At 42.7% G+C, this 25,341-nt stretch overlaps 3 protein-coding genes across 5 annotated transcripts; all 3 read left to right on the forward strand.

The window, feature by feature from the left end:
- The first annotated feature begins 12,334 nt into the window (after window positions 1-12,334).
- LOC123514489 (endocuticle structural glycoprotein SgAbd-2-like) lies at window positions 12,335-13,805 on the forward strand. The gene is made up of 3 exons (XM_045272370.1): window positions 12,335-12,453; window positions 13,083-13,267; window positions 13,495-13,805. The coding sequence occupies exons 1-3, from the start codon at window positions 12,433-12,435 to the stop codon at window positions 13,625-13,627; spliced, it is 339 nt and encodes a 112-aa protein (XP_045128305.1). The 5' UTR covers window positions 12,335-12,432; the 3' UTR covers window positions 13,628-13,805.
- A 2,097-nt stretch (window positions 13,806-15,902) lies between these two features.
- Window positions 15,903-19,795, forward strand: LOC123516128 (endocuticle structural glycoprotein SgAbd-2-like). 3 transcript variants are annotated; one of them, XM_045275258.1, is made up of 3 exons: window positions 15,903-15,956; window positions 16,173-16,357; window positions 16,571-16,883. In XM_045275258.1, the coding sequence occupies exons 1-3, from the start codon at window positions 15,939-15,941 to the stop codon at window positions 16,701-16,703; spliced, it is 336 nt and encodes a 111-aa protein (XP_045131193.1). In that variant the 5' UTR covers window positions 15,903-15,938; the 3' UTR covers window positions 16,704-16,883. The 3 variants fall into 3 exon arrangements, with proteins under 3 accessions (XP_045131193.1, XP_045131175.1, XP_045131183.1); XM_045275240.1 differs by lacking the exons at window positions 16,173-16,357; window positions 16,571-16,883 and adding exons at window positions 19,085-19,269; window positions 19,483-19,795 and having other exon boundaries at window positions 15,907-15,956; XM_045275248.1 differs by lacking the exons at window positions 15,903-15,956; window positions 16,173-16,357; window positions 16,571-16,883 and adding exons at window positions 18,795-18,893; window positions 19,085-19,269; window positions 19,483-19,795.
- Window positions 19,796-22,840: 3,045 nt separating this feature from the next.
- On the forward strand, window positions 22,841-23,993 carry LOC123516140 (endocuticle structural glycoprotein SgAbd-2-like). The gene is made up of 3 exons (XM_045275270.1): window positions 22,841-22,939; window positions 23,143-23,327; window positions 23,509-23,993. Exons 1-3 carry the CDS (start codon window positions 22,922-22,924, stop codon window positions 23,639-23,641), a joined length of 336 nt encoding a protein of 111 aa, XP_045131205.1. The 5' UTR covers window positions 22,841-22,921; the 3' UTR covers window positions 23,642-23,993.
- Window positions 23,994-25,341: the final 1,348 nt, after the last annotated feature.

Here is a 25,341-nt window from a genome sequence, read left to right on the forward strand (position 1 = left end):
AGCTCGGGCAACTACGACGGTGACAGTACGACCCTTTAAACTTAATTCCTCCAGTCTATAGTTACGTGCTATAGTTACATTAAAGTGTCACCTTTTCCCCGGTGTTCTGCAGGGACATTTATGCCTCTTCTATTCACATCCCACCTCATTTATTCCTGCAATTTTAGATTCTTCGATATCTTGAAACCCTACCTACTTAGACTGATAGAAAACGAACAAATTAGGCACATATCACATACAGCAGAAGTGAAAATTTAATGTCACGCATCCCGTTATGTGATCGCGAGAACATTGCCACTCTCTATAACGTACTTCATTCCTCCATGTTCTCCATACAGCACATGGCAACTGAGATACTTAGATGCACAACAATTAAGCAATACCAAAACAACTGGAGTATAGCTTATTTTCACACTCAAGGACACGTGGGTCTGGAAAAACACAGGTGATATAATAGATACACATTGCACAACATATATAACCATTCGAGTTTCAAGGGCAGTAGAACAGTGGTGGGGCGGGGTCAGTGAACGGCGGAGATGCGCTGGATGGTCTTTATCGCTGGTAATTGACAGCTTGTGTTTGTAGTGGACAGTTTACCTACTACGTATTTTGAATTGATAAGCTTCTCCTACTCCTCCTCTTTTCGTTTTTCTTTCCTCCATCATATTCTTCTTCCTTCTCCATTCACACTCATGCTCTGGTTTCTTCTTCCTCCTCCATCTCTTTTCTTCTTATTTCTTTACTTCTTTTTCTTCTTCGTTTTTTCTTCTTTCCTCTTATTGATTTCTATGTTTAGGTTCGAGAACTTCAAACGCACACACACACACACACATCATCTCTCTCTCTCTCTCTCTCTCTCTCTCTCTGGGAAAAATACAGCTGAATTAATTTTGTTTATTTCTTCTGTAAACAAGCGAAGGCCAAGACAGATAAATTTTTCGACCTTCACCCGAATACAACAACAATAATAACAACACCACCACCACCAACAACACCACCACCAACAACAACTAACTACTACTACTACTACCAACAGCTTCCTTAACACACACACACACACACACACATACGACTAGACGTTCCGTACTCATACAATTAACTAGCGCCTCACACGCACACTTACACTTACACACACACACACACACACACACACACACACACACACACACACACCTTCGCCTAGCGACGTGTGTGTGTGTGTGTGTGTGTGTGATACTAGATCGAATAATAGGACTGTATTCGATTACTATGGGCGTGACTGAAACCATACACACACACACACACACACACACACACACACACACACACACGATAAATAAAGTAACTCAAATATTTCATTATTATCTGCCATTCTTGTTTCTATTATTATAATTTTTAGTTTTCATTCACCCATGAACAGAATAACTGACTGAGTAAGTGACAAATTGAATAACTGTACGACTGACTACTACTACTACTACTACTACTACTACTGACTGACTGACTGACTGAATTAAACCAACGTGGTCTATGTTCTTATTCTCTCTCTCTCTCTCTCTCTCTCTCTCTCTCTCTCTCTCTCTCTCTCTGGCCTTACCCTCAAGCTAGGTGATGCAACACACACACACACACACACACACACACACACACACACACACACATCACCACCCCCATCACTACTACTACTACTACTACTACTACTACTACTACTACTACTACTACTACTACTACTACTACTACTGTACTACTACTACTGCTGCTGCTGTTGCCATTGCTACTGCTATTGCTACTATTAACAATGATACTCGTAATGCAGGTGGTGTGTGGTGGTAGTAGTGGTGGTGGTGTGTGTGTGGTAGTAGTGTGCAGTAGTAGTGGTAGTAGTAGTAGTAGTAGTAGTAGTAGTAGTAGTAGTAGTAGTAGTAGTAGTAGTAGTAGTAGTAGTAGTAGTAGTAGTAGTAGTAGTAGTAGTAGTAGTAATTACTTCTAGTCGTAGTAATGTCATAATGATAATGATAACAACTCCAACAACAACGAAAGTAATAATAATAATAATAATAATAATAATAATAATAATAATAATAATAATAATAATAATAATAATAATAATAATAATAATAATAATAATAATAATAATAATAATAATAATAATAATAATAACAACAACAATAACAACAAAAACAATAATAATGATAATAATAATAATAATAATAATAATAATAATAATAATAACAACAACAACAACAACAACAACAACAACAACAACAACAACAACAACAACAACAACAATAATAATAATAATAATAATAATAATAATAATAATAATAATAATAATAATAATAATAATAATAATGATAATAATAATAATAATAATAATAATAATAACAACAACAACAACAACAACAACAACAACAACAACAACAACAACAACAACAACAATAACAACAACAACAACAATAATAATAATAATAATAATAATAATAACAACAACAATAACAATAACAAGAGTAATAACAATAAAAACAATCACAAATAATTAAATAAATAAATAGACGTACAAAGGCTTAAACTCACCATCCCACACCTAACAATTTCTAGACACCTGACGACTGACGAAGCATTTGGCGAGGGAGGTTTGGGTGAGGCTGGGACCATATGACTATTCCCAGACCTCAGCTGTATCTTTCACGGGGCCCTTCCATACTATTAAGTGCTGTGGTCTCCCTATGACAGCCACTGAGGAAACCAATCACGCGAGGGAGAGAAGAATGGAAAGAGGAAAAGGGAGGAAGGGAGGGAAGAATAAAAGGAGGAACAGAATAGAAGGGAAGAAGGGAAAGGAGAGGAAGGAGATAATATACAGCTTCTCTCTATTAGACGGTAATGTTTGACCAGTGGTAATACATGATGTCCATTGTGGTGACGCTCAGTGTAGTGACGTGCGCATGGCGAGCTGAGGATGTTTCGTTTCGTGGGGTTTGAGAGAGAGAGAGAGAGAGAGAGAGAGAGAGAGAGAGAGAGAGAGAGAGATTAAGTAAATGTTCATATAAGCTTGTTTTCAATATAGACGTAAGAATATATAAACTTAAGACTGTTGGGTAGATCTAAAAGTTAGGAATAAAACAAATGAATAATGTAAATAAATACACTTAACTTAACCAAAACTAACCTAACTTTCTCTTATTGTACGTTAACCTAAGCTAACCCAACCCAACCTAACCATTAACCTAACCTAACTTTTTTTTTCTTTAATGAATGGTAACCGAAACTAACCAAACCAAACCAAACCTAACCGAACCTTAAATAATCTAACCTAACTCTTTTTTCTATAATTCAACGGTAACCTAACCAAACAAAACCCAATCTGACCTAACCAATCCGATTTAAAGCTAACTCACACCAAACTCAAACCTATAAAAATAAATACTGAATAATGAAATAAGGAGAAAGCTGTGAATAGAGAAACACATGAATAAAGACAGACGAAGAGAATAATGAATAAACTCGAGAATATATGAAAAAAAGGATAAAAATATAACAAACAACAATATGAGAATGCATTTTTTTGTATTTTAATCTTCTCTCGTAACTCCTTCAGCATTGAGACGCATTTTTACCTACAGTTTTTGAGCAATTAGACGATTTTATATACATTAGGAAAGGTCTATGGAGGTCAGAAGATTAATGGCCAGAGACTAAACTATCTTAAACCCCGCATAAGTTTCTGAAGGTGTATAAAATCACCAAATAGTAAGGAAAATGAATAAGAAAACGTGTCATGGTACTGAAGGGGTTAAAAATATACATTTAATAATAAAGAAATAAGAAGAGCAAAGAAGCAAGAGAGACACATAAACACTTAAATAAATAAACAACACACGTACGTATACAAAAAAGGAAATCGAGAAAAAAGTGCAAGTAACAACATAATAACAAACCCATTTTCTATTACGACCGCACACTTTCCGGGGCAGACTCAACCAAAGATACGTTAATGGGCTAAGTGACTCCGTTTGCCATCTCTCCAAGGTCTTACTGTCAGATTGTGTCTTTGTGGCCGTCAGTAGTTACCCAACCAACCCTCCTCCTCCTCCTCCTCCTCCTCCTTCTTCTTCACCGTGGCCTTCCTCATCGAGTCCTCTCAGTTTGAAGTGTGTGTGTGTGTGTGTGTGTGTGTGTGTGTGTGTGTGTGTGTTTTATTAGCGAAGGGGAAAAGGTTGTGTTTGCGGTGTGTGTGTGTGTGTGAGAGAGAGAGAGAGAGAGAGAGAGAGAGAGAGAGAGAGAGAGAGAGAGAGAGTCAGCCACACGCGCCTCAGACCACAGCAGGACACAGGACATCTCACACCATCACCTCCTCATACTGCTCTGATAAGGGAACCCCAGAAACCAGTTACACCCATCAGCTCATCCTCTTCCTCCCCTTCCTTCCCCTTGTTCCGGAGCCACCTGTTACTATAGATACATACATACATACATACATATATACATACATAGTAGCAAGGAGGCAAGGAAAAGTAGCGGCAACACTCTACTCCCTCTACTTCCTCCCTCTAATCCCTCAGTCCGAGATCCAGGAGACATTTTGGAGTAGACGGGCTATACTCGCTCCACTATCAAACCTTGCACCACCACGGCCTCCACCAAGATAGAAATGGAAGTGGACGAACTGCGACAATCTAGAATCATGAAAAAATATCCTTGAAAACACTTAAAAACTTCAATAACTTCCACTACAACCCGCTAAACTATCAGTATCGTAAACTATGGAAACACTATCAAACTTTGCACCACCACGGCCTCCACCAAGATAGAAATGGAAGTGGACGAACTGCGACAATCTAGAATCATGAAAAAATATCCTTGAAAACACTTAAAAACCTCAATAACTTCCACTACAACCCGCTAAACTATCAGTATCGTAAACTATACAGACACTACAAAACTTAATATCTTGTAGCGATGCCTGTAGAAACGTCACTAATACTGTTATGCAAAACACTCTAAAACCTCCGTAACTTTAACTAAAATCTGTTTAAACTCAATAACTTTAGTCTGTTTAACCCCTTCAGTATCATGACGCGTTTTCATATTTTGCTTACTATTTGGTGATCTTCAGGAACTCTTGTGGGGGATTAAAATGGTGAGGACTGTGGCCATTCATCTTCTCCATACGAGTTCATATACCTTTCCTAATGTCAATAAAATGGTTTAGTCGTACACAAGTCTCAAGGTAAAAATGTGTCCCAGTACTGAAGGGGTCAACTTTCGTAACTTCAACTATAGAGTCTGTTAAACTTCCATAACTTCGACTCGTTTGTTAAGCTTCTATAACTTCAACTAGTCTGTTAAACTTCCATAACTTCAACTAGAGTCTGTTAAACTTCCATAACTTCAACTTGAGTCTGTTAAACTTCTATAACTTCAACTAGAGTCTGTTAAACTTCCTTAACTTCAACTAGAATCTGTTAAACTTCCATAACTTCAACTAGAATCTGTTAAAAATACCACTAACATCACGAAAACGAAACAAAAACATCTTAAAACAACGTCCTAAAAACATCATTGAGAAACGCTAATGCCTTTCACTAGATCCTGCTGGAACACAAGAAAAAGTATTGAAACCTTTAAGAATAGCAAGCTTAACAATAACCACATTTAGAAACACTTAAGTCTCTCTCACCAAGACTTATTTTCAAAGGTCACAGAAACTATGACAGCCAGGTTCCCACGAGTGTTTCTCCTGATAATGTAAAGATATAAATCTGTCACAAGACCCTTAACGACGTCCTTAGAAATCCGTGTCACTTTAACTATAACATTTTGAGTGAAGGTGCGAGCAGAAGAGTGTTATGATTGCGTGACAGTTAGGAGTGTTCTGGTTTTGTAGTGAATCTTGCATGCGACGAGAAGTAACAGGATGGTGGTGGTCTCAATAAACGCACATTCCTTGGTCTGAGCTCAGGACAGACCACATAATTTGCACCCTTAGGTCTGTGGTGTGTGTGTGTGTGTGTGTGTGTGTGTGTGTGTGTGTGTGTGTGTGTGTTAAGTCTCTCTCTCTCTCTCTCTCTCTCTCTCTCTCTCTCTCTCTCTCTCTCTCTCTCTCTCTCTCTCTCAAATTACAGTATCTCTATTCTAGATATTTACTCTTACACACTCACTCTCTCTCTCTCTCTCTCACACACACACACACACACACACACACACACACACACACACACACACACACACACACACACACACACACACTTTAGCAATCTGACAAACAAACTTCTCGACCTTCCTTCCCTCCCTCCCTCCCTCCTACCCTGCCTCGGTGAAAGTGGAGGGGTGTGGTCTCCCTCCCCTGGCCCTTCCCCCCTGCTCTTCTTCACTCTTCCCTGCCGCAAACCCCTGGAAACTGGAACGCGCCGCATGATAATTACCCTTCTGGAGACTGTCTACTTTTCTTTTTCAACTTTCAAATATGTCAAGAGTCCACTTTATATGATTGTTCACCTTGACAGTCCCAGTAACTTCAAGAGCGCGTTAAAGAGATAATTTCAAGACTAAAAGAGAGGATCCAGAATTAACTAAAGGAGATGAATCAAAGGAACAGACATGAGATAATTTAAGTCACTTTACGAGTACTTTTGTTCAGTTTAATAGTACCAATAACTTCAAGAGCGCGGTAAAGAGATGATCGAAACTAAAAGAGAAAATCTGAACTAAATTAAAAGAGATGAATAAAAGAAATAGACTTCATATGTAATTTACTTCACTTTATATGTTTGTTCACCTTGACAGCCCCTAACACTACTAGAGCGTGTTGAAGAGATAATTTCAAGACTAAAAGAGAAGAACTAAACTAAACTAAAAGAGATGAATTAAAGGAATAGATTTGAAAGGTAACTGACTTCACTTTACGAGTGTTATTGTTCACCTTCAGTCTCAGTAACTTCAAGAGCGTGTTAACCCCTTCAGTACCACGACGTGCTTCCATATTCATTCTGGTGACTATTTGGTGACTTTCCACAGCTTCAGAGACTCATGTGGGGGTTTAAAATAGTGAAGACTGTGGCCATTAATCTTCTGCTCTCCACAGACCCTTACTAATGTCAATAAAATGGTCTAGTGGTACACAAAACTCGAGGTAAAAATGTGTCCCAGTACTGAAGGGGTTAAAGAGATTATTTCAAGACTAAAAGAGAAGAACTAAAGAAAACTAACAGAGATGAATCAAAGGAATAGATTTAAAAGGTAATTTGTTTGGCTTGACTTTTGTTCACCTTGACAGTCCCTTTCACTTCCAGAGCATGTTGAAGAGCTAATCTCAAGACTAAAGGAGAAGATCTAAACTCTTGAAAACTCAATGACTTCCATTGGACTCTATCAAACTATCACTAGAATCTTGGAAGCGTTCTTGAAAATACCAATAACATTCACGACAACCTCTTAAACTATTACTGGAATCTGAAAATTATAAAAACACTCTTGAGAAACTAGAATCGCTTCCACTAGACGAAAGACAACCAAGAAAACATAAAAAGGGATAGATTAAATGAATAAACTTGAGGAATAAATAAAATAAATAAACTTGAGGGATAAATAAAATAAATAAACTTGAGGGATAAATGAAATAAATAAACTTGAGGTGATTTATTTAAAGGGCGTGTTACTGGAACCACGGTAAACACTCTTGAAAAATCCCGATAACTTTTATTACACCCTTAGAAACTAGAATTCTAGAAGTACTATTGAAAATGCCAGTAACTTCCCTCGAAAAAAATAGATAATTTCCACCGGAGCTTGCCAAACATCCGTGTAAACCCCAATAACCTCCAGTAGAACCTTTTAAGCTATAACTAGAATTGTGAAAATACCTTTGAAAACCCAAGTAACTTACCCCAACTTGTTGCATTGCTATTAGAGTCCTGAAAAATGCCACTGGACTTCCACTTTCACAGGAACCTGTCAAATATCACTGAAAATATGGAGAAACTTTTGAAAATTCCAATAACTCCCACTAAACCTTGCTAAAAAGAAAAAAAAAATAACTAGAGTTTGAAAGCACTCTTAAAAACGCTAATAATATTCATTATAACTTAAAAAAAACTCTTAAAAACATTGACAACATTCAGTAGAGCTCAAAACACCCTTAAAAACGCTGACAACATCCATCAAAGCTGAAAACACTCTTAGAAACGCTGATAACATCCTTAACAGCTCAAAACATTCTTAAAAACGCTGATGATATCCTTACGAGCTCAAAACATCCTTAAAAGCGCTGATGACATCCACTAGACCCTGCTAAACTATCGCTAGAATCTTGAAAACCCTCACTATAAACGTGAAGACTTGAAAGAAACTCAGTAACTTCCACTGAACTCCATCAAATCGTCAGATGAATCCTGGGAACGTCCTTGAAAAATACCAATAACTTTCACAACTTCTTAAACTATTACTGGAATCTGAAATAAAACTATAGAAACACTCTTGAAAACTCCTAAACCACTTCCACTAGACGAGAGACAGTAAAAACTCTCAACTATTACTGGACTCTGAAAATCACAAACACTCTTAAAAAAACCCATGAACCACTTCCACTTGACAATAAATAAGCAAGAACTCTTAACTCTTAATCTAAAAATCACAGCAACACTTAAAAAACCCTGAACCACTTGCACTAGACAATAGATAAGCAAGAACTCTTAACTCTTAATCTAAAAATCACAGCAACACTCTTAAAAAAAAACCTGAAGCACTTCCACTAGAAAATAAATAAACAAAACACATAAAAAAAAACATATAAAAAAGACAATCTATTCCCAGACATAGACACATTAGGTCTTGGTTCAGTCTTCCTTTGTGTTCCTGTATGACTGCACGTGTTATTGTGTGGCGTAGAGGCTGTTATGGTTAGCTAATGAGGAGGTAATGGCAGGCAGCAGGAGATAGGTTACACGTAATCTTCCTGCTTGGTGGCGACGTGCTGTGGTGAAAGGGAAGGCGTGTTGAGACTTAAAACTGCTGCTGTGTATTTTGTTCTTCATATATTAAGGTTTATGTTTATTTATTCAGGTTTTTATGCAGGGAAACTACTATTTTTCTTTATCTTCCTTTTTCTTTTTCTTTTGAAGGTATGTCGAGACTTTAAACTGCTACTGTGTGCTTTGTTCCTGATATATTAAGGTTTATATTTATTTATTTAGCTTTTTATACAAGGAAGACCTACTATTCTAATCTATCTTCCTTTTTCTTTAATTTTCTTTATTTTGAAGGTATGTCGAGACTTTAAACTGGTGCTGTATGTTTTGTTCCTGATATATTAATGTTTTTGTTAATTTATTTAGCTATTCTATGCAGGGAAACTACTATTTATTTTCATCTTCCTTGTTTTTCTATCTTTCCTCTTTTTTTGAAGGCGTGTTGAGACTTTAAACTGCTGCTGTGTGTTTTGTTCCTGATATATTAAGGCTTTTGTTTATTTATTCAGCTTTTTTTTATGCAGGGAAGTTATTATCATTATCTTCCTTGTTTTTCTTTTTTTCTTTTTATTTTGAAGGTATGTCGAGACTTTAAACTGCTGCTGTATGTTTTGTTCCTGATATATTAAGGCTTTTGTTTATTTATTCAGCTTTTTTTTATGCAGGGAAGTTATTATCATCATCCTTGTCTTTTTTTCTTTATTTTTTCTCTCTTTTTCAAGGCGTGTCGAAACTTTAGACTTCTGTTGTATGTTTGGTTCCTGATAATTATATTAAGGCTTTTCTTTATTTATTTTAGCTATTCTATGCAGGTAGACTAATATTTTTCTTTATTTTCCTTGTTTTTCTTTATTTTTCCTCTTTTTTGAAGGCTGAAAAACTGCTGCTGTGTGTTTGGTTCCTCATATATTAAGGCAAATGTTTATTTAGATAGCTTCTATACGCAGAATGACAACTATTTTACTTTATTTTCCTTTCTTCCTTTTCTTCTTTCTTTTTCCTTTTCGTCTTTCTTTTTCGCTGTTTGTTTTTTTATGATGTTTTTAGCGTTTTTTTCATGCAAAGAAGTTATTATTTTTGTCTTTTCTTTTTTTCGTTTTCTTTTTTCTTTCTTTTCCTTCTTTTCGTTTTTTTTCTTTGGATGTTTTTGTTATTGAGATTTATTATTTTTTTCTTCATCTATTTATCTTTTATTTATGCAAGTAAGTTATTATTTAGTTTTATCTTCCTTTTTTTTTATTTCTTTTTCTTCTTTTTCTTTCTTTTATCTTTGTATGTTTTCGTTTCTGAGATTTATTAACATTTTTTTTCATTTATCTATCTTTTATATGCAAGGAAATTATTGTTTTCTTTTATCTTCCTTTTTTCTTTCTTTTTACTTCTTTTTCTTTCTTTTTTCTTCTTTTTCTTCCTTTTATCTTTGTATGTTTCTGTTTCTGAGATTTATTAAAGTTTTTTCTTCATCTATTTATCTTTTCTATGCAGGGAGGCGATAAATTTCCTTTCTTTTTCCTTTTTTCTTTCTTTTTCTTATTTTCCTTTCTTGTCATTTACATATTTTTCTTTCTGAGATTTATTAAGTTTTTTTTTCTTCATCTATTGATCTTTTTTTTTATGCAGGGAGGTTATCTTTTTCCTCTCTTTTTCCTTTTTTTCTTTTCCCTTTTTCTTTCTTTTCCTTTTTCCTTTCTTTTTTCCTTGTACGTTTTTCTTTCTATGTTTTTCTTTTACAGTTGTTTGTCTATTTAGTTTTTTTTTATGCAAGGTGGGTCTATTATTTTTCCCTTTTCTTGTGTTTCCTTTTCTTTTAATTTCTTTTCTTTCTTTTCATTTTTCTTTCTTTTTCGCTGTAAATTTTTGTTTCTAGAGTGTATCAAATTTTTTTTTGTTTATCTAGGTTTTTAATGAAGGGAAACTGATATTTTTCCTTCTTTTTTTCCTTTTCTTTTCCTTTCGTTTTCTTTTCCATTTCCTTTTCTAATCTTTTTTTTCGCTGTGTGATTTTTTTTCTGGGATGCATTAATTAATTTTTTTTTGTTTATTTATTTAGCTTTTTTAAGCAAGGAAGTTATTATTTTTCTTCCTTTTCCGTTTTTTTCCTTTCTTTTCTTTTTTCTTTCTTTTTGCTATATGTTTAGTTTCTTTTTATTAATTTAACTTTTTTTATGCATGGAAGTTATCATTTTCTTTTCTTTTTTCCTTTTTTCTTTTCTTCTTTTTTTGTGGGGTCAGATTTCTCCATGATTTATGTAAGGAAGTTTTTTTTCTAATTTATTTATTTATTTTTTCATGTAGAGAGGATGCTACTTTCCCTTTTTCCCTTTTATTTCTTTCCTTATTTGCAAGGGCGCCATATTTTTTCAAACTTTATGTAAGGAAGTTCAAATTTTTCTCGTTCTTTTTCTCTCATCTTTCGTTCGGACATACTTTTCAAATATTAACGCACCAAACTTCAATTCTATTTTTTTTTTTTTTTCCAGATACTCATTGTGATTATTTCATTCAGCGGGAACACGTGTACTTTGTGGGTTTAAAAACGGTATCCACTCTTTTGACAACGGTTCCCTAGTGCCTGATGAAAAAAAGATGCATTCAATTCTTTTACATAAATATTTACTCTGAATTCTTACGTAAATTAATTCAGATTTCACTCATATTCTTCCACTAACTCTTTCTTTTTGCATAATGTACTTACAGTTATTTAGATTCTGATTCCTACTCTTATATAAACTTAACTCGAGTGAAAGCCTTGCATATTTTTTGTATATTTATCATTCCTATTATATAAACTTACTTTTTTTTGTATTATTACGTTTATTTATTTATTTATTCCTGTTCTTATATAAAATGACTCGACTGAAAGTGACTGAAAGTTCTAAACAAGGAAATGGAAGGCGAGTCACAATGATAGAGGGAGTCAAGTTGTGTGTGTGTGTGTAGTTTGAAGTAATTGAGGAAGTTAATTGAGATGTGACGCGGAGTGAAGCCTCATGCAGATGTTGGCGTGAAGGGAACCATATGGGTGAAAGGTGTAACTCTCTCTCTCTCTCTCTCTCTCTCTCTCTCTCTCTCTCTCCATACACACACACACACACACACACACATACACCAAAATAAATCTAACTAACTAAACAGATGAATAAATAAACGAGCAAACCAATAAAAGATAATTTGACACCACAAAACAGGATATTACGAGGTTTACACACACACACACACACACACACACACACACACACACACACACACACAAAGCGAGTACGTTTACAAAGCTTCTTAGTCTGTGTTCTGGCTCATAAACTTAATTACTTGTTCCCCTGCCAGCTAGAAATACAACCGCAAGGACGAGAGAGAGAGAGAGAGAGAGAGAGAGAGAGAGAGAGAGAGGCTGGTTGACACGGTGGCGCCGCAAGTATATAAGGAACGCGGCAGTTTCCTTCAGCACAGTTGTTCACGCACCGTCGAAGAATAAACAAGAGGAAACATGTACTTCCGTCTTATGATTGTGAGTAGAGAGAGAGAGAGAGAGAGAGAGAGGTTCTATATTCTAAAGCACTTTCTTCTCTCATCAGGACTATTAACTATTTTTAAAGGACACAGGAATGATTGGTAGGATTCTCATCAGTGTTTCTTTTTTCCCATAAATGTCGTAGTATCTTTGTCAAATTAACGACTGAATGACGAATTCTTGAAACGCTCAGTAATTTCCACTAGAACAAAGCCTGTTGATTATTCAGCTACCACTAGAGTGATGAAAGCACTCCTGGAAACTCAGATGATTTCCATTATACCGTGTTATATAAACTATCTCTAGAATCATGAAAGCACTCAGAAAGGTCCATGATTTCCACTAAGGTCGGCTGAACGATCACAAGTATCTTTATGGCAACACTCTTGAAATTTTCAGTAACTTCAACTGAAACTTCTTGAAAACAATCAGGACAAGAGATTGGCACCTTTTAGGTGAGTGCAACGCGAAGAGTGGGGAAGGCGGAGAGCCACTGGTGGGTGATGGGTAGTGGTGGTGGTGGTGGCGACAGATGAGGCCGTGGTGCGTGAGGCTCAGTGACGGTCAGACCCCACGACGAAAACCAAAAAGAAAGATGAACTAATTCCTTCCCTTCCCTTGTGTAGGTCTCAGTGGTGGTGGCGGCGGCGGTGGCGGCGCCCACCTACGACACGCCCATTCCCATTCTGAAGGACGATCGCACCCAGAACGCTGCCGGCGAGTACTCCTTCAACTTCGAGACTGGCAACGGCATCGTGCGCAGCGAGTCCGGCTACCAGGCTGACGGCCAGGAGAACTCCGGCGCCTTCAGGTGAGGCGGAGCGCCGCCCTGGCACCACGGCAGGCACTGGGAAAAAGGGAGGGAGGGAGGGAGGGAGGGAGGGAGCGAGGGAAGGAGCACACAGTGGGGAAGGGTTGGGGAAGGAACACAACACTGATCTTTGTAGCAGCAGCAGAAGCAGCAGTATAGTAGTAGTACTAACATGAGTAGTGATTCTCAGCCCATCACACTAACTCCGTTCCCTCACGCCCTCACAGCTACACCAGCCCCGACGGCACGCCCGTGGCCATCTCCTTCACCTCCGGCGCCGGCGGTTACCAGCCCGAGGGCGCCGTGCTGCCCGTGGCCCCAGCGCTGCCCTACGAGCGCACCCAAGACTTCGGACACTAAGCCGTCTGTCCTACTCCAAGCTCACCACGCCCACCGTCACGTCCCCGGCTCCCTCAATGTCTCCCCCGCTCGCAGGGAACTCTCTCCCTCGTGCACAGCGGCGGGACTATTTATTGTCGTCCTCGCGGCAGCCACGCTCTCTTATTTTTCTGATGTAAATAAAGGAAGAATGACTGAAGTGTGTTGTGTTGCTGATACCTAGAGGAGGAGGAGGAGGAGGAGGAGGAGGAGAAGAAGGAAAGAGTAGAGAAAGCGAGGAGTACGGAATGGTTTAACTCATTAACCAAACCACCTGCACGGCTTGTCTGCATGCATCACTGCGGGGCATCACTGCAATCTTCCACTTTCAGACATGATTTTCCTCTAAATCTATATAGATACAAGCGAGGCTGTGCCCATGGACAACAGCACAGAAAACAGAAATCCACTGAAGGTGCAAGTGTCAAAGAAAAGTCAATACAACACCAACATTAGAAAAATGCGTGGCTGGGTTTGACTCCCCCTAACACACAAACTAAGGTTTCCTACCCTCCGTTATCCTTCTTTCTTTCCTTTTCTTCCTTTTAATGTAAGAGAACTGTTGCCATGGGTAACAAATATGAAATGTCACCGCATCCCAGTCCCATTCATCTTTCCAGTGTTTGAATAATTTATGTGTACGCATACATAATAACTCGATCATTTGTTAATTTTTGAACTGACTGAGCGGGAACACAGTTAATTATTTATTACTCAGAAGAATCAACAAAATTAGTTCCACGAATAACTTTGCGCCGTCACTAAGTTTCTTTTCCACATTACGTTCTTGTATGATTAGTATCACTAGTGGGACAATCATGTGGTAAGGGAGAGGAGAGAATACAATTAGATGTGGAGGTAACTTACTGAATGTGAATGTGTGTGGGTCTTGTAAGTGCCGCCAGACCCCGGCCTTCCCTCTGCCTTGCCTTGTGAGTCAAGAGTTATCTTTTCCGTTGCACACACACCTTTTGATAAAACATGAACCACGCCTATTGAATTAATCCGAAGAGACATTAGTGCCGGCAAAGAAATCAGAATAATGCTGCCTGTTAATACTGCATTGCTGTGATGGTCGGACATGCTACCAATTCATAAAGTTGTGACTAAAAGATAAAAATAATAAAAGAAAATATGCATAAAAGTGCGCCCACAAACCCCGCCACCACACTAAAAAGAAAAAAAGCCACGCAATGAAGACAAATCCAATATAAATCAAAATTAGTACCGCTAGGCTAGACTCACCAAACAGTAGCTACTCTCCCTCCGCTTCCCCGCTGGCGCCTGATCTGTGTTTAGTGATCACCTCTGACCGCGCACTACAACCACGCTGAGGGACGGGATAATCTCCACGAGGGATGGGCCAGGACAAGTAGTACTGTTCTATCGCTTGTTAACGAAGCACTGATATTAATGTGAGTGACAGTGCCAGACCAGGACGATGCGTTTGTGAAGAGAATGGCTGGCGTGGCGGGCAAAGGAGTGTGGCATGGAGGCTATACACTAGTATACAGCGTCAGGCGTCAGGCAGGCATGTATCGTTTCGCATACACTGGACTAAACAAGTGTACTTTTATTCTTGCAGTTTTCCTTGCTTTACTATGTTCTTGATGACCCAAAAAGGAGCTTTAAAACTAAGAATATAAGCAGATTCATTGATGAGAGTGACAGGTGGTAATATATATTGTATGTATATCGCCATAATATTGTAAGCTCAGAGCAACACGCTGCTTTCCTTGATGCATAACTCATCCACACCGCTGGAAGGAAGCAGGATAGCGTGGCAGTGGAGGCCGGCCGGGAATCAACCAAATTTTTATTCTGCTGTGTTTTGTCTTCCAGCTCTTTCAGTCCATCTCCACGAACATACAGACTCACGCCCATCCAGCATCCACTAAAAGGAAACCCAAAGCTGAACCCGTCCCATGCTGCATCACCAGCTGTTAGCAATGCCCGGGCATCAGTGCGGGTGTCCTCAGCACCTACACCCGCGGCAGGCCAGGGTATAATCGGAGAGCCGCCGCACTAAGCTGTATACTGAAGACTATGAAGGGAGTGTGTGAAAGAGAAATGTACATACTTAGTCCAAATTATGATGTGATTTTGTCGATTGTCAGAAGTAAACACAAGCTGAGAGAAGAAAAACCGCGGCCACATCATTTTCTCCACGCAACCACGCCCACCGCCACCACCATCACCGCCACCAGAAGCAGCAGAGCGGCCGCCACAGTATATAAGGAATGAACGAGAAAGACAAGGCAGACAGTGACCTGCTCCTCCTCTCGTCGCCAACATGATGAAGCTGCTGATTGTGAGTCACTCCGCCTCTCGCTCCTTTCCTTGCTGGCGGCCCAGCGTGCAGCGCTGGGTGCCGCGCCTCCCTGTGTTGTGCCAGGCAGCCTGGAATGGCCTGGCCTGACCTGGCCTGGCCTGCCACCCTCGCCAGCCTTCCTGTGTGACACTGCCACAGTGATGAGGAGGCACAGCGCCCTTGATAACCTCTAACACTATCTGTCCCCGTGTGCAGGTGTGCGTGGTGGTGGCGGCGGTGGTAGCGGCGCCCACCTACGACACGCCCATCCCCATCCTGAAGGACGATCGCACCCAGAACGCCGCCGGCGAGTATTCCTTCAACTTCGAGACTGGCAACGGCATCGTGCGCAGCGAGTCCGGCTACCAGGCTGACGGCCAGGAGAACTCCGGCGCCTTCAGGTGAGGCGGGGCGCCGCCCTGGCACCACGACAGGCACTGGGAGGGAGGGAGGGAGCACACAGGATGGGGGAGGGTTGGGGAAGGAACACAAGGCTGATCTTTGCAGCAGCAGCAGTAGGAGCAGCAGGAGCAACAGTATAGTAGAAGTGTACTAGTATTAGTAGAGCGACTCTCAGCCCACCACACTAACTACGTTTCCTCACGCCCTCACAGCTACACCAGCCCCGACGGCACGCCCGTGGCCATCTCCTTCACCTCCGGTGCCGCCGGCTACCAGCCCGAGGGCGCCGTGCTGCCCGTGGCCCCGGCGCTGCCCTACCAGCGCTCCGACACCTTCGTGCACTAGACGCCCACGCCCCGCCCATCATCACCCCGCCCACCAAGAATGACCTCGCCTCGCCTCGCCTCCCTTCAACGCCCTCTGCCTCTCCCTCACGCACAGCGCGGGAACGCTATTTATTGTCGTCGTCTCGGCGGCCTCGCTCTCTTGTTTCTCTGAGTGTAAATAAACAATGAATGACTGTAACGTGTTGTTTGCTGAAGCACCCCATCAGGAGGAGGAGAAGGAGGAGGAGGAGGAGGAGGAAGTGTGCGCGGCAAGATGGATGGAGCTGTCACCTCCCTCTCGCTCCCTGACAAACACTGTTGATGCCTGACCTCTAATTAACATGTTTTCACATCGCACAAGAGGAATGAGAGTAACATAACATCTTGAGCGACGCAACAGAAGCAACACACCTCCATAACAACCCGCCAGGTGCTAGGAACGCCTTTCCCTCCACTCTGAAGGCAGCACGTGCAGCACCTTGGATTACGACGTGGATGGATTGTTTCAGAATATGAAAAGACTTAGGAGTTATAGTTAGCTCTGATCTTGGTCAAAGAGAGCAATGCATAGAGGCTAGAAATAAGGCAAATAGGATACCAGGATTAATTTTTAGGAGTGTTAAAGGCAAAAGTCAGGAAGTAATATTAAAATTATTTTTGTGACAGGTCAGACCGCATCTAGATTATGCGGTACAGCTCTGCTCCCCACATTATAGCAAAGATATAGGTCTATTAGAGTCACTGCAAAGGAGGATGTCTAAAAAGATGCAGGGGATGAAGGATATTCTCTATGAAGCAAGAGTGAAGAAACAAAATTTGCATTCCTTACAGAGACGTGGGTTAGAAGGGGCCCTGATCGAAGCATTTAAGTGATATATTATAACAGAGGACACATGAGCAAAGTTCTCTTAGGATCAGTACCGGGCATAGAACAATCAGAAATAAAGAGTTTAAGCTTGAAAAATCCAGGTTTAGGAGAAAAATGAGGAGAAACTGGTTCTCTAAGAGAGTGGTTGATGAGTGGAACGGACTCATGCAGTGGTCCTGTTGCTAGTGGTGGGTCAATGGGGAGCTTTAAAGAAGATTAGATAAATTTATGGATGGGAATGATAGATGGAATTAGCTTGGTTCATACAATGACTGCCACGTGTATGGCTAACGGTCTCTTGCAGCTTCCCTCGTTTGTTATGTTGTTATGTTCACCACAGCACACCACCCACGGTATCCTGCATGGACACCCCGATCATACCGACCGCCTGCTGCTGGAAAAAAGTCGGCCTATGTATACGTTTCTTACTGCTTTATCAATGGAGTTGACATTGTTTTGATTCTTTCCTTGTTATTTGTAGGGTTTATTCATTGCATTCCTTATGTGTTAGTTTGTCTGTTGTGTTATTGGCATTCACCATTCACCACAAACTTACATACAGCGTCTCTCATTTTGATTTTCCACGCATCAGCGATCTATCAAGGCGGTGTTTACGAAGGTATACTGCTTGGAGCGTTTAATCACCCGTGGTGGGCGTGATGGAAGGCGCAGAGCTATACGCCAGTGGTTGGTATAGATAGGTATAGAGGTGAGGGTCATAATATAAAAGAAAGAAAAGCTATCACGCCTGGACGTGGCAGTCACTATATGTTTCCAGCGGTCATCACCCTCCATAAACATGTCTCGTTTTCTTTTAAACCTCAACGCTGACAACCTGATTACTGAGTCTATAGTATACCATATGAGAGTAGAGTGTCAGGCCTCCACGGTGAGTCTGTTTGTCCAGTCAGCCGCTCAGCAGCCACACACAAGCCAAGGCTTTGGGAGTTCAGGCTCGCCCTCCCTGCTTCCCTGCCGTGGTGGGCCAACGCAGTTATGCTCCGCGCGGCGAGCGTTGCATGTGCTTCAGAGGTGAAAATTGCTTTCCCGTCACTAAGTGGTGCTTGTGGTGTTGTGGTGACGAGATGAGGGTAAAATTGTAGTTATCGTGTGATTATGTTGAGTGTTCTGTAAGAAAGCTCTCCAGAGAGAGACGAGTGTGAGGCACCCCACTCGTTGTCACTCGTGGAGAATCCTCAGCCACGCCCACCACCACCACCACCACCACCACCACCAGGAGCAGCAGAGCGGCCGCCACAGTATATAAGGCGTGAGTGAGAGAGACGAGGCAGACAGTGACCTGCTCCTCCTCTCGTCGCCAACATGATGAAGCTGTTGATTGTGAGTCACGCCGCCTCTCGCACCTTTCCTTGCTGGCGGCCCAGCGTGCAGTGCGGGCTGTGGTGCCTTGCTGTGTTGTGCCAGGCAGCCTGACCTGCCACCCTCGCCAGCCTTCCTGTGTGACACTGCCACAGTGATGAGGAGGTACAGCGTCCATGATGACCACTAACACTGTCTGTCCCCGTGTGCAGGTGTGCGTGGTGGTGGCGGCGGCGGTGGCGGCGCCCACCTACGACACGCCCATCCCCATCCTGAAGGACGACCGCACCCAGAACGCCGCCGGCGAGTACTCCTTCAACTTCGAGACTGGCAACGGCATCGTGCGCAGCGAGTCCGGCTACCAGGCTGACGGCCAGGAGAACTCCGGCGCCTTCAGGTGAGGCGGGGCGCCGTGCTTGCACCATGGTAGGCACTGGGAGGGAGGGAGGGAGCACACAGGATGGGGGAGGGTTGGGGAAGGAACACAAGGCTGATCTTTGCAGCAGCAGCAGTAGGAGCAGCAGTAGCAACAGTATAGTAGAAGTGTACTAGTATTAGTAGAGCGACTCTCAGCCCACCACACTAACTACGTTTCCTCACGCCCTCACAGCTACACCAGCCCCGACGGCACGCCCGTGGCCATCTCCTTCACCTCCGGCGCCGCCGGCTACCAGCCCGAGGGCGCCGTGCTGCCCGTGGCCCCGGCGCTGCCCTACCAGCGCTCCGACACCTTCGTGCACTAGACGCCCACGCCCGGTTCATCGTCACCCCGCCCACCAAGGATGGCCTCGCCTCGCCTTGCCTCCCTTCTACGCCCTCCGCCTCTCCCTCACGCACAGCGCGGGAACGCTATTTATTGTCGTCGTCTCGGCGGCCTCGCTCTCTTGTTTCTCTGAGTGTAAATAAACAATGAATGACTGTAACGTGTTGTTTGCTGAAGCACCCCATCAGGAGGAGGAGAAGGAGGAGGAGGAGGAGGAAGTGTGCGCGGCAAGATGGATGGAGCTGTCACCTCCCTCTCGCTCCCTGACAAACACTGTTGATGCCTGACCTCTAATTAACATGTTTTCACATCGCACAAGAGGAATGAGAGTAACATAACATCTTGAGCGACGCAACAGAAGCAACACACCTCCATAACAATCCGCCAGGTGCTAGGAACGCCTTTCCCTCCACTCTGAAGGCAGCACGTGCAGCACCTTGGATTACGACGTGGATGGATTGTTTCTCACGTCCCCTGTCTTTCTCTCTCTCTCTCTCTCTCTCTCTCTCTCTCTCTCTCTCTCTCTCTCTCTCTCTCTCTCTCTCTCTCTCTCTCTCTCTCTCTCTCTCTCTCTCTCTCTCTACACGGTTTAAGTTTAGTCTAATGTGAGGCCTTTATACTGTGCTTCTGCCTGGTGCTAACTTGAGTCGCCACAGGAGGTGAATCACATGTTTAGTCTATGCGAGTTCCACAGTGACGCTCATCACAAGCTTGTCTTTCTCTGCAGCCATGAACACTAACATTATCTCAAGTCTTCTCTTTCTCCTATCCGATGCACATCCATCTATAAATTCATTTCTCGCTTAGGATTTTTTTTTCCGTTTTTCATTTGTCTATTTACTAGTGATTTGCTTTCTTTTATTTGTTTGTATTTAATTCTTGTTTGTATTTCATGCCCTCACACGCAAACAAACGAACAAGAACAAGACGTAGAAGGAAAACAACAACAACAACAACAAGACGTCAAACAACAACAACAACAACAACAACAACAACAATAAGACGTCAATCAACAACAACAAGAACAACAACAACAGCAACAACAATAACAACAACGTCAACAGCAGCATCAGCAGTAACAACAACAACAACAACAACAACAAGACGTCAAACAACAACAACAACAACAACAACAACAACGTCAACAGCAGCATCAGCAACAGCAACAACAACAACATCAACAACCAACTAACCAACCATCCTGTAAACAAGCAAAACATCACAGCACTTCACCTAAAACACACACACACACACACACACACACACACACACACACACACACACACACACACACACACACACACACACACACATTGCATAGTTCCAACCTTCACTGCCCACCATGGATCCTACGAGCTTCCCACGTCCCTGACCCCAAAATGCCACTCCAGCACGCCCTCACGTCCGCCCAGGGTCCCCAACCACATCCACGCCCTCTGTAACCGCGGCTGCAGGCATGGGGAGGCGTAGGAGTGTGTTTCGCCACGCCCTCACTGTAGATGCCATGTAGGAGAGAGCTCTAACTGATGTAATTTCATTTTACGTTCCTCTTCCTGTTCTTGTTCTGTTTTTTTTTTTTTTTTTTTTCTACTTCATTTTTCTCCTTCCTTTTCTTTTTTCCTTCTTTGTTTTTTTCTTCTTTTCTTCTTCTTGGGTTGTTTCTTCTGTTCCTGTTCGTGTTCTTGTTGTTCTGCTTTATTTTTTTTTATTTGTATACTACTACTGCTTTTTCTCTTTCCTCTTCTTTTCTTCTCCGGTTTTTTCTTATCTTCATCTCGCGGTTGTTTCTTCTTTTTTCTTCTTCTTGAACTTCTCTTTCATCTTTTGGTCTTCTTGCTTTGTCTCTTTTCTTCCTTTTCTTCACCTCCATGGGTTGTTTCTTCCTCTTAAAATGCCTCTTGTTCTTGTTCTTGTTCTTCTTAAAATGTTTAATGTTGTTGTTCTTCCTCCTCCTCTTCCTTCTGTCCTGTGTCGCCATCCAGTCAAAGGGCCGTCGTGGTGCAGTGGAACCATGCGTGCTTTGGGGTCCGAGGGGTCTCCAAGCGCACGGGTTCGAATCCTGTCCACGGTCCGAGTGTAGGTTGGGCTTCCTCACTCGGGGCAACGGTTTCTTAGCGGGTGGGCTTTGAGATAGGAGGTACCACAAAAAGTATCCCCTTTAGCCCAGAAATTCCCGTGAAAAGCCCACATGGTATAAAAGAAAAGAAAAAAGATAGCGCTGTCCACTCCCCATCCACTCCCCACACCACAGTTACATAACAAGCAGACAGTGACTCGCCTTCCCGTAAGCAGGTGAGAGGAACTGTGCGTAGCTTTCATCACCCGTCTTGTCCATGAGTTACGTCCTTCACTCCTCCTAACTAGACTTCTTCACTCTCTTCACCTTGGTTTACTTATTCGTTTTACTCCGTATTGGTTTGTTTTCCTTTTCTGTTATGAGCATCTCCCTTCCTCCATGAAAGTAGTGTCTCCATTAAACCTCTTCACTATCTTATTTGTTTGTTCATTGCATTCCTTATCTGTTAGTTTGTCTGTTGTGTCATTGGCATTTACCATTCACTACAAACATACAGCGTCTCTCATTTTGATTTTCCACGCGTCGCCAATCTATCAAGGCTGTGTTCACGGAGAGATATTGCTTGGAGCGTTTAATCCCCGGTGGTGGGCGTGATGGGAGGCACAGAGGCATAGAGGTGAGGGTGATAACAGAAAAATAAGTTATCGCGCCTACACGTGGCAGTCACTATAAATATTTCCAGCGGTCATTACCCTCCATAAACATGTCGATCTAGTTTTCTTTTAAACCTCAACGCCGACAACCTGATTACTGAGTCTATAGTATACCATATGAGAGCAGAGTGTCAGGCCTCCACGGTGAGTCTGTTTGTCCAGTCAGCCACTCAGCAGCCACACACTAGCCAAGGCTTTGGGAGTTCAGGCTGGTCCTCCCTGCAGTGGCCGGCCGACACATGTGTGCTCAGAGCATCGAGCGTTGCATGTCCTTCAGTCCCGTCACTAAGTGGTGCTTATGGTGTTGTGGTAACGAGATGAGGGTGAAATTGTAGTTATTGTGTGATTATGTTGAGTGTTCTGTAAAAGGCCTGCAGAGAGAGACGAGTGTGAGGCACCCCACTAGTTGTCACTCTTGGAGAATCCTCAGCCACGCCCACTACCACTACCACCACCATCACCACCACCAGGAGCAGCAGAGCGGCCGCCACAGTATATAAGGCGTGAGTGAGAGAGACAAGGCAGACAGTGACCTGCTCCTCCTCTCGTCGCCAACATGATGAAGCTGCTGATTGTGAGTCACGCCGCCTCTCGCTCCTTTCCTTGCTGGCGGCCCAGCGTGCAGCGCGGGCCTTGCTGTGTTGTGCGAGGCAGCCTGGCCTGGCCTGACCTGGCCTGGCCTGCCACCCTCAACAGCCTTCCTGTGTGACACTGCCACAGTGATGAGGAGGCACAGCGCCTATGATGACTCCTAACACTCTCTGTCCCCGTGTGCAGGTGTGCGTGGTGGTGGCGGCGGCGGTGGCGGCGCCCACCTACGACACGCCCATTCCCATTCTGAAGGACGACCGCACACAGAACGCCGCCGGCGAGTACTCCTTCAACTTCGAGACTGGCAACGGCATCGTGCGCAGCGAGTCCGGCTACCAGGCTGACGGCCAGGAGAACTCCGGCACCTTCAGGTTAGGCGGGGCGCCGCCCTGGGAAACAAAGGGAGTAAGGGAGGGAGAGAGCACACAGGGTGTGTGGGGAGGGTTAGGGAAGGAACACAAGACTGATCTTTATAGCAGCAGTAACAGCAGAAGTACCATAATAGAAGTACCCCACCACATTAACTAACTCCGTCCCCTCACACCCTCACAGCTACACCAGCCCCGACGGCACGCCCGTGGCCATCTCCTTCACCTCCGGCGCCGGCGGTTACCAGCCTGAAGGCGCTGTGCTGCCCGTGGCCCCGGCGCTGCCCTACGAGCGCTCCGACACCTTCGTGCACTAGACGTCCACGCCCACCAAGTGTCCTCGACACTCTACCTTCCATCTTCACACTTTCCCACAGCTTCCCTTCCTCATCATTTCTCGATCTACTCCAATTCTTTGTCTCCTCATCACCCCACCTCCTACATCTCTACTTCCATCTCCTAAACCACCCAGCTATCCATCTCTCCCTCTCCTTCACCTCTCAACATCTCTACTTATACCACTGAACACCCACCCTCCCCTTTCTCTCCTTCCTTCCACCTCTCCACCTCGCCCCCACACGCACACCGGCGGAACTGTATTTATTGTGGCCCTCGCGGCGGCCTCGCTCTCCTGTTCCTCTGAGTGCAAATAAACTATGAGTAACTAAACCGTGTCTGTGTGTCGTGATGACCGAGAAATGACCTAAAAACACAATGAACACAATGCACGTGGATTACAGAGAGAGAGAGAGAGAGAGAGAGAGAGAGAGAGAGAGAGAGAGAGAGAGAGAGAGAGAGAGAGAGAGAGAGAGAAGTAACGAAAAGAAATGCCAGGAAAATGTTTCATGAACAAAATCTCCTTAATCAAACTTCAATGAAACATCAAGACGAGAAAAATACTAAAAATGTCTGGAATTTCAAGTCTCAGTGTGTTGTTTTTTCCTCCTTCCCTTCCTCCTCCTCCTCCTCCTCCTCCTCCTCCTCCTCCTCTTTCTTTATCATGAAGTATGTCATTGATCTATTCTCTTTCATCCCACTCCGTCTTGTAAATTCTTTAAAATACTCCTTATGTTGTTTAAATTGTTGCTATTTCCACTTATTTGTTGCAAGTCACAGTATTGAAGGGGAACTACGCTAAATGTTGCACTGTTCTGACGCCTCGTAAATATTACATAGAAAACAAGCATTGAAAAGGCAAACTGAACTAAATATTGCCTTTCTCCTGTACTGCTTCGTAAATATTGCATATAAAAGTAGTGTTAAAGGAGACACTAAAGCTGACAATCTAGGGAGGAGGAAGGGACATGGGGGGAGGGAGTTGATGGGAGATGGAGAGTGGAGCAAGGAATGACGACTGGAAGAGGAAAAAAAGATGGAGGAGAAATTATGAATGATGAAGAGAAGACATGGATAGGCAGGAGGAAGAGGAAGGGACCTTGGGGGGGGTGATGGGAGATGGAGAGTGGAACAAGGAATGGCGACTGAAAGAGGAAAAAAAGATGGAGGAAAAATTATGAAGGAGGAAGAGAAGATATGGATAGGTAGGAGGAGGAGGAGAAAGAGTAATTTTGAGAGATTATTAGAGGTAAAAGTGGGTAGGGAAAGAGGAAGAGGAGGAATATGGATCGAGGTTCCTTCCCATCTCCACCTTGAACCTAAATTTTCCAAGCTTGAACCTGTTTTTTTTTTTTCCTGGTTTCTAGCTACTGATCCTCATGATTTGCTGATGTCCAAGCGCACGGGTTCGAATCCTGTCCACGGTCCGAGTGTAGGTTGGGCTTCCTCACTCGGGGCAATGGTTTCCTAGCGGGTGGGCTTTGAGATAGGAGGTACCACAAAAAGTATCCCCTTTAGCCCAGAAATTCCCGTGAAAAGCCCACATGGTATAAATAAAAACGAAAAAAAAAAAAAAAAAAACGTAGAAACACCTTGTCAACATATTCCACCTTACTGTGCCTCTGCAAATGTGTGGCATCTCAGTAATGCGTAATTGTATGTGTAGCATTGACAGAGACAT

The sequence above is a fragment of the Portunus trituberculatus genome, chromosome 5 (assembly GCF_017591435.1).
Source record: "Portunus trituberculatus isolate SZX2019 chromosome 5, ASM1759143v1, whole genome shotgun sequence".
In the NCBI taxonomy this organism is placed as follows: Eukaryota; Metazoa; Arthropoda; class Malacostraca; order Decapoda; family Portunidae; genus Portunus; species Portunus trituberculatus.

Bases quoted from the DNA above. Each gene is read 5' to 3' on its own strand.
- LOC123514489 (XM_045272370.1), top strand. From the start codon at position 12,433: ATGTACTTCCGTCTTATGATT. The intron at 12,454-13,082 runs GTGAGTAGAGAG...TCCCTTGTGTAG, and splicing joins TGTACTTCCGTCTTATGATT to GTCTCAGTGGTGGTGGCGGC. The intron at 13,268-13,494 runs GTGAGGCGGAGC...ACGCCCTCACAG, and splicing joins GAGAACTCCGGCGCCTTCAG to CTACACCAGCCCCGACGGCA.
- LOC123516128 (XM_045275258.1), top strand. The intron at 16,358-16,570 runs GTGAGGCGGGGC...ACGCCCTCACAG, and splicing joins GAGAACTCCGGCGCCTTCAG to CTACACCAGCCCCGACGGCA.
- LOC123516140 (XM_045275270.1), top strand. The intron at 23,328-23,508 runs GTTAGGCGGGGC...ACACCCTCACAG, and splicing joins GAGAACTCCGGCACCTTCAG to CTACACCAGCCCCGACGGCA.